Genomic DNA, 8,330 nt, shown 5'->3' with positions numbered 1-8,330 from the left:
TATTTGTTTTTTGTTAAGTTGCCTAATAATTATGCACAGTAATAGTCACCTGCACACACAGATATCCCCCTAAAATAGCTAAAAGTAAAAACAAACTAAAAACTACTTCCAAAAACATTCAGCTTTGATATTAATGAGTTTTTTGGGTTCATTGACAACATGGTTGTTGTTCAATAACAAAATTATTCCTCAGAAATACAACTTGCCTAATAATTCTGCACTCCCTGTAATCATTTGATTGTTTCTGATTTGACTCGTTTGGTGGCATGGTTCGGTCAGACCTCTGCCGTCTGACAGGTGAGTCGCAGCCTGTTTAGCTTCCCTGGACTCTAAACAGGTGCAGAGGATTTATCACTTCTAATAATGGCTCCATCCTCTGCGAGGCGAGGCGTTATGGAAACAGCTTGGTTCCTCTCACTCAACTTAATAAGAACTGTTGTATTAGACTCATCGTGCCTGATGACCAAACATGTGTGTGTCAGGTTCACATAGGTGAGTTTTGTGACGACTAACGCCATCATTTCTCTGTAAAGTCTAAATAAAGTAACTTTGAACCTAAATGAGACTTCCTGAGAGGTCACAGGTCAGCCAGGATTCTCCATGGAGGCTTGATACAGATACTTAAGTGTTTCACAGTAAAGGTCAAAGATCGGTTCCAAGCGAGTCAGAGACGTCAGCAGCGTGTCGTTGTGAACGCGATTGAATCCTGAGTCTGTAGGAGCGCTTGTGTCACCATCATGACCTGCTCCGACCTCACAGTAAATATCAGAGCTTCACTGCGCTGCAGTAAGAAGACCTGTTCCTCTGAAAGTAAACCGTGTATTTGGGTTTACTTTACAGCACCTTTCTGTTGTAGTAAAGGTGCTGTGGATGCGAAAGTGTGACGAGGGGGCAGAGGTGGCGTGCAGCACATCAGTTTCATGACATCATCCTCATGGTTGTGAATGTAAAGTCTGCTGTGATTGGCTGTTACCCTCAGTGACCTCCGGTAGACTCACACAACAAGACAAATGTCAAAGCATTTACAGCTCCCACAGATGTTTCCACATCCAGGTGCCACGCCCCTCGCTGTCCTCAGGTACAGAGCGTCCGTATCGCTCAGGTGTGTCTGGGACTATGAGCACAGGTGTGTACACGGAGGCAGAGCTCTGCTTTCTAATGGCAGGACTTCTCCCAGCAGTCTTGTAGGAATGGGCTCGTTGATGGTTTGAAATTAGGAATTAGTGAAGTTACCTCAGAAAGATCAATGACACTGAGAGTGACTGTGATGTGACAGCCAGGTGGAACTCCACGTCACCGTGTCTCTTTCCTTTAATCTCAGGCTGTGGTTCACATCTGCTGTGTGAATGGAAGAGTCCACTGTGTCTGCTGGAGCGTGCCCCTGTTGGCTGTTACTCAGACTGTGAGTAAAGGAGCAGCATGCTCACAGCCATGAAGGCTGAGCACACGTTTGCTGCACACATGCAGGCAGCTGTGCACAGTCATGTCAGAGCAGCACTGACTCTCCCCTCAGTGAACGTTTATGCAAACCTGCTGAGCTGAATATCACACAGCTGAGTGTCACACACCGGGTTTCATCAGAGCCTGCAGACCTCTGGTCCCAGACCAGATCAGTGTAAGGTTGGTTTGTTTGTCTTTTTAGGTTTTTATGAGAGCGTCTGTGGTTTAAGGTTCAGCTCTGAGTCAGGACAGCATGAAGTTTAATACGAAGGGACTGTCCTGAGGAATTTATGTGTGAGGTTATAAAACACTTTATGACTGATTTAAAGCTCCTACTTCAGTCAGGCTCAACAAAAACCATTGTCTTCCTCGTCCTTCGTCCTCTCGTCTCATCTTTAATAGAGTGAAAAACACACGGGGCCCGGTCCTCTCAAGGACACATAGACCAGCACGTGTGTGATAAAGGGTTAACAGTGACTCAGCGCGTTGTTGTACCGTACACAGTATCTGATTGGACGGACAGCTGCTGGCTGTTGATAACACACACACACACACACACAGGGCAAAGAGGTCAAAGATCAACTCTGTGCTGAACTTCCTGCTTTGTGTTTATGGTCATTATTACAGGCACTCTCACCTGGCCTTCGTGCTCACCTGTGATTGGTCAGCTTCTGAGATCACACACAAATAAACATTTTCTTAGTGGTCCTTTATTTTCATGCTTTTATTGTGAAAATCGTGGTGAGTAGATTGTGACGCAGAGCCAGGGTTACTCGTGTAACCTCCAGTGTCTAAACAAGAAGGTTTAAAATCAGCATTTACATGTTCTTTATTTTTTATTTCATTAAATATTTCATTTATTTTATTTGTAAATGTTTAATTAAATCTTATGACTTTTATTGTTCCTCTATCATTCATTTTGTTTTATATTTCTAACTGTATTTTTATTATTTTAATTACTTTATTTATTTATTGTGAGTTTATTCCTTTTAAATGTATTCTTGTCCCATTTATTTATTTTGTTGTAATATTGTATTTTTAGTTTACTGCTTTTCAGTATCTGAATCTGCGTGTAATTTATTTGACTTTTTGAATTGTATGTCTTGGTGCGATTTGATGTCTGTTTAATGGTTAGACTGGTGCCACAGCTCTTGTGTGTGTGAACCAGAAAAATTAAATATACACCAAAGAAACGCGTCGTACAGACAGCGTGTGTGTGTTTGGTGCTGGTTTCCCATCATGCTCTGCAGTGATGTGAGAAGCGTATGTTGTCCTGTCAGAATCCCCGGCAGCCTACGTCTATTGCAGCATAACTAAGGGAGGATTCAGGGTCACCTGGTCCAGCCCTAACTATATGCTTTAGCAAAAAGGAAAGTTTGAAGCCTGATCTTGAAAGTAGAGATATTGTCTGTCTCCTGAATCCAAACTGGAAGCTGGTTCCACAGAAGAGGGGCCTGAAAACTGAAGGCTCTGCCTCCCATTCTACTTTTAAATACTCTAGGAACAACAAGTAGGCCTGCAGAGCGAGAGCGAAGTGCTCTAATAGGGTGATATGGTACTACAAGGTCATTAAGATAAGATGGGGCCTGATTATTTAAGACCTTGTATGTGAGGAGCAGGATTTTGAATTCAATTCTGGATTTAACAGGAAGCCAAAACAGGAGAAATCTGCTCTCTTTCTAGTCCCTGTCAGGACTCTTGCTGCAGCATTTTGGATTAGCTGAAGGCTTTTCAGGGAGTTTTTTGCCGATCTGATCTCTGAATTCACAGACGAGCGAATGATTGGAAATGTTCATGTGTTCGTGTCGTAACAGACTCACCGTCTGAACAAGGCCGAGCGTCAGCGCTTCAACGAGGAGGTGGAGATGCTGAAAGCTCTGCAGCATCCCAACATCGTCCGATTCTACGACTCTTGGAAGTCGACGCTGAAGGGACACAAATGCACCATCCTGGTGACGGAGCTCATGACATCCGGGACCCTCAAGATGTGAGTCCAGAACCAGAACATTTGGTTCTTCTGTAGTTCCTCAACACTCTGAATTTGGGAACTTGATGCTGATTCTCACCGTAGTACATCAACAACTAATTTTTCAGATATCAGTGACTCTGTCAGTGCGCCCCAGGGCGGCTGTGTAGCTGCCATCACCAGTGTGTGCATGTGTGTGTGAATGGGTGGATACCTGGATGTGTCCTTAGGGACTAGTAAAGCACTGTACAAATACAGGCCATTTACCATTTACTCAGTTTACTGGTTAAATAATACATGCTGATGAATTCTGGATCGTGTTGCAGATTTAAAGTCAGATTAATCCCAGTTACCAGTTCTTCCCCTGGATTAGTGATCATATCCACCACCAAAGATGAGGGTGCAGAAAACCTGGAGGTAGATGGAACAAGACTTCCTATCTCCATATGAAGGAGTTATTAGTCACACTCATCCAACATCTTATTTTACTAGTGTGAGTAACGATAACAAAGATTAATCCGATGTTGTTATTTGACACCATCAGCAAACATCCTAACCCTCTTCAGTCTGCTGTTACTCCAGTGTCTGCTAATAACTGGGAAAATGTTTCTTCACCTGCAAGATCAAAATATCAGGTCACACCCAGTCCGTGCCTCTTCAACCACCCGAAGGCTTTTACCCAGTTCTGTGGTCCGAGGTCAAAGCACTTCTCCAACAGATCTTTTGGATATAGCCTCACACATGTGCTCCTCCCCCTGGCCTCTCTCTCTTGTCAGTCCCTTACATCTGGCTGTGTCCCAGATTACTTTAAAACAGCCGGTGTCTTTCCTGTACTTAAAAAAACCTCCTCCACTCTTTTAAACAATTTTGGGCCAATTTCCAAACTTCTTGTTTCTTGTCAGCTCGTTGAGATTGTTGGGTCGGCATCGCTGGTACTGGTCTCAAATGGGTTTCTTTATACTTTTCAGATTCCTCAGAATTCATATTAACCAGTGTCCTCATCTGCACCAGTGGAGTCTCCCAGGGCTCGGTCCTTGGACCAGTTCTGTTGTCTTTGTCTATGTTACCTCTGGGTCAACTAATCAGTGGTTTTAATGGAGTCTCCTACCACTGCTATGCAGATGACACACTGTAATATGTCAACAGCCTCTCTTGCTTCAATGTTTCTCTGCCATTATTAGTTGCATGTAGTCTGACTTCCTCCATCTCAACTCTGGTAAAACCGAGGTTCTAGTGCTCGGCCCAGACAGTTTCTCTAAGGACGTTTATCAGTACATCGGCCCCTCGCCAATAACATCAAATCATCTGCTTTTTATCGCTTTTGATTACCGCCTGAATTTTGAATCTTTCAAAGGTTAGCCAGTATTGTTTCCTTCATCTGAGAAATATTGTGACAATCAAACCTTTACTGCCAGTCAGTCATCTTGAACTTTTAGTATACATCTTGATTACTGCGTCTTTCATGTGCATCTCTCCATAGCTCATCTCCAATTAGTTCAGAAAGCAGAAAACCAGCTATCAGTCACATATCACACCAATCCCTGCCTCCGTTCACTGGCTTCCAGTACAATTCAGATTTAAGATTGTGTTATTGACATATAAGGCTCTACATGGATGGGCCCTGCTTATGTAGCTGAGCTTCTAACACCTGATCAGCCCGCCTCTCCGATCATCCAATCAGGGCCTTCTGACTGTCCCTCCCTCTGATTTTAAAACCAGAGATGATCGCAGTTTGTAGGCTGTGGGACAGCCTTCCTCAGACTATCAGGTTGGCTGACTTTGTGTTTTAGTGAATGCTGAAAACTCATTTTTATAGGTTAGCGTTTCCTTAATTCATTCCCCTTCATTTGTTGACGCAGTTTGAAACCACACGTTGAATGAATGTCTGTAAGTTTTAACATGTACACTTATCATCAGTGTCCAGCTGCGCTTTGTAACCCCGTGTTTTGAAAAGTGCTATTTAGATAAAGTTATTATTCTAATTATTTATTGATCCTAATTTGACTTCTTGGATCTCGTCTGTCTTTCTTTAAACTCGTCCAGGTACCTGCGCAGGTTCCGTCAGATGAAACTGAAGCTGCTGCAGCGTTGGAGCCTCCAGATCCTAAAGGGGCTTCACTTCCTGCACTCACGCTGCCCCCCGATCATTCACCGAGACCTCAAGTGTGACAACATCTTCATCACCGGGCCCACGGCCTCCGTCAAGATCGGAGATCTGGGCCTCGCCACACTCAAGAAGGCCTCGTTCGCTAAGAGTGTGATTGGTAAGAGACAGTCTGTAACCCTCCATGACCTCAGAAAGTCAGTGGGCCCAAAAAGCTGCTTCATGGTTTTTCTGGTGGTGCATTCAGGAACTCCAGAGTTCATGGCTCCAGAGATGTATGAGGAGAAGTACGACGAGGCCGTGGACATTTACGCCTTCGGCATGTGCATCCTGGAGATGGCGACCTCCGAGTATCCATACTCTGAGTGTCAGAACGCTGGCCAGATCTACCGCAAGGTCACCAGTGTAAGGCCCCGCCCTCGCTTAGCGCGTTTTACTTCATGTCCTCATGCCCAGATTTTTGACTTCCTGTTTGTCTCTCAGGGAATCAAACCAGAGAGTTTTTCCAAAGTGACCATCCCAGAGCTGAGGGAGATCATTGAGGGCTGCATCCGCACCAAGAGCAGCGAGAGGTAATGCCACGAGTTTGTGGGCAGTTCACGGCCTGTGGTAACAGCAGGAAAACTCAGTGTTTGTTTGTCTTTCTGGCCTTCAGGTTCACAGTTCAGGACCTGCTGGATCACCGGTTCTTCCAGGAGAAGCTGGGCGTCCACGTGGAACTGGCAGAAGAAGACGATGGTTCGAAGACGTCGCTGAAACTCTGGCTGCGGATGGACGACAACAAGAAGCTTTGTGGCAAATATAAAGACCATAACGCCATAGAGTTCGTGTTCGAGCTGTACAAGGACGTCCCCGAGGAGGTGGCTCAGGAGATGGTACCCGCACCGCCGCACAGGTGGCATCACACCATGACACCAGTTGGCAGGTGGTCTTACCTGTGTCTCTGTGTCACAGGTGGTGCTGGGGTTCGTGTGCGAAGCAGACTATAAGGTGATTGCCAAGGCGATCAGATACCGGGTGACGGCCATAAAGCGCCAGCGGGAGAAACGGCGCCGCCTGGAGGAGGAAAAGCTCAAACACCAGAAAGAAGTGATTGAAGAGGAGGTTGACCCCCAGGCATCTGAAACGTCCAATAAGAAGCCAGCCACAAACACAGCTGATGGGAAGGTGTGTTTAAACAGCGCCTCCTGCTGGCAGAGATTACACCTGCAGTCCGGATCTTTGAATATCGAACAGTTTATGTTTTTCAATAACACGTAATTTTAAGATTAAAGATCTTCACCTTCCTCCATTTTAATTTCACAGCAGGATTCAGCCACCACATCTGCCTTGAAAAAAGCCCCTCCCATCACAGGTATGACGTCGTTGGTGATGTCACTGAGCAGCAGTCCGGTGGATTCTGGGAACAGCGGCATGTCCAGCAGGATGGGAGGAGACGGCGACGAGGACGACAAGACTACCAGACATGCCTCGTGGTCGTCAGCTACCTGTGAGGCGTTTGTTCGTTTGTGATCGTCGATCGTTAAATGTTTTAGTTCACGTTTCTCTGCACCTTCAGATTTTAACGCTTCTCCGCCCTCTCACTGCAGCCGACTGTGACACAGACTTCTCCTTCAGTTCCTCGGGTGTTGAAGCTCCGCCTCCTCCAGTCAAAAACCCTGCACCTCCACCCGTGGTCCAGGAAACCCCTCGACCTGAGGCTCCTTCCCCTGTGACTCGGCTCCTATCCAAAGCCAAACCTCCGCCCCTCCCCGTGCTGCGTTTCCCAAAGGTGAGCAGAGGAGGAGGAGCTCCTGTCGCGGCTGTGCTCCTCCCTCCTTCACAACTCTCAGATCTGAGCGGCCACACTAAATCTGAACGCGTGTGTTGCATGTGTGGTCGCTCAGATCTGAGAGTTGTGAAGGAGGGAGGAGCACAGCCGCGTTCAGATTTAGTGTGGCCGCTGTTTCCTGATGATGTCATTAGAACGAAACCAGAGAAGTTACGTCTTCTCCTCCTTGAAGCAGCCTAAACGGGGAGGGTCATAACTTTAAACAGTCACCAGGAATAAAAACTGCATGTATTAAACCACCAATCAAATTTAGTAAAATCTCTTCAAAGGTTTGTTGTTGCTAAGACGACCTGCCAGCAGGGGTGCAGGGTACTGTTCACTGACCTTTGATAAAGTGGGTACAGCCAGCTGTCAGCACAGAGCGATGAGATTATCTTAGACACGTCTGTGTGACTCTTGTCATGGGTTAGTTTTACACGAGCTTCTCTGTCGCCCTCTAGAGGACGTCACAGAAAGCGTCACATGATTAAGCTGGCTGAGAAGCTTCTTTTCAGTCTGGATCTGTGTTTGTGTCCCACAGAGCATCGCTGTGTCCCACAGTGCCGAGCAAACATCACATGGATCAGTCTGCGGCTTCTCCTCACCTGCGGACAGGTAATGCACACGCTTACATACGAGGACCTGCAGTAACATTAAATGCTCCTAAAGAACATTTAAGATACTTTATGTTGCTCTGAAAAACAAAGTGTCCTAAATCTAGGGTTGGTCCTCACAGAGGTGGTAAAAACGCACATTTGTTTTGCAGCTACGTTTCTGACGTGACCTCGGGTTTGAGTGACGGCAATGACGGCCAATCAGAGAAGAGCAGTCAGGACATCGCAAAAAGAGCAGCTGCGAAACAGTTCAGGAGGAGAGCGCGAGCTCGTCTGCGAATCACAGGGGTGAGTCGCCGTGCGAACATTTAACCTCTAAAGAACAACATGAGGTGTGTAAACACTGTGTGTGTCTGTGTGTGTGTCTGTGTGTGTGCGTGTGTGTGTGTGTGTGTG

At 46.1% G+C, this 8,330-nt stretch overlaps 1 protein-coding gene across 2 annotated transcripts in view; it reads left to right on the top strand.

Annotated features, from left to right (window-relative positions):
* Positions 1 to 8,330, top strand: part of LOC102206837 (serine/threonine-protein kinase WNK4-like) — a 23,921-nt gene that overhangs the window by 3,452 nt on the left and 12,139 nt on the right. The window contains exons 2-11 of one of the 2 annotated variants that reach the window (XM_005753017.2): positions 3,255 to 3,427; positions 5,450 to 5,670; positions 5,758 to 5,915; positions 5,994 to 6,082; positions 6,166 to 6,385; positions 6,465 to 6,677; positions 6,819 to 6,999; positions 7,100 to 7,281; positions 7,862 to 7,935; positions 8,087 to 8,222. In XM_005753017.2, coding sequence (XP_005753074.1) covers positions 3,255 to 3,427; positions 5,450 to 5,670; positions 5,758 to 5,915; positions 5,994 to 6,082; positions 6,166 to 6,385; positions 6,465 to 6,677; positions 6,819 to 6,999; positions 7,100 to 7,281; positions 7,862 to 7,935; positions 8,087 to 8,222 — 1,647 coding nt within the window. Of the gene's footprint in view, positions 1 to 3,254; positions 3,428 to 5,449; positions 5,671 to 5,757; positions 5,916 to 5,993; positions 6,083 to 6,165; positions 6,386 to 6,464; positions 6,678 to 6,815; positions 7,000 to 7,099; positions 7,282 to 7,861; positions 7,936 to 8,086; positions 8,223 to 8,330 lie in introns of both variants that reach the window. The other variant, XM_005753016.2, reaches the window with a different exon arrangement.

The sequence above is a fragment of the Pundamilia nyererei genome, unplaced genomic scaffold (assembly GCF_000239375.1).
Source record: "Pundamilia nyererei isolate P.nyererei 1_Seehausen unplaced genomic scaffold, PunNye1.0 scaffold00394, whole genome shotgun sequence".
NCBI lineage: Eukaryota > Metazoa > Chordata > Actinopteri > Cichliformes > Cichlidae > Pundamilia > Pundamilia nyererei.
This window is presented reverse-complemented; position numbering and strand designations above follow the sequence as displayed.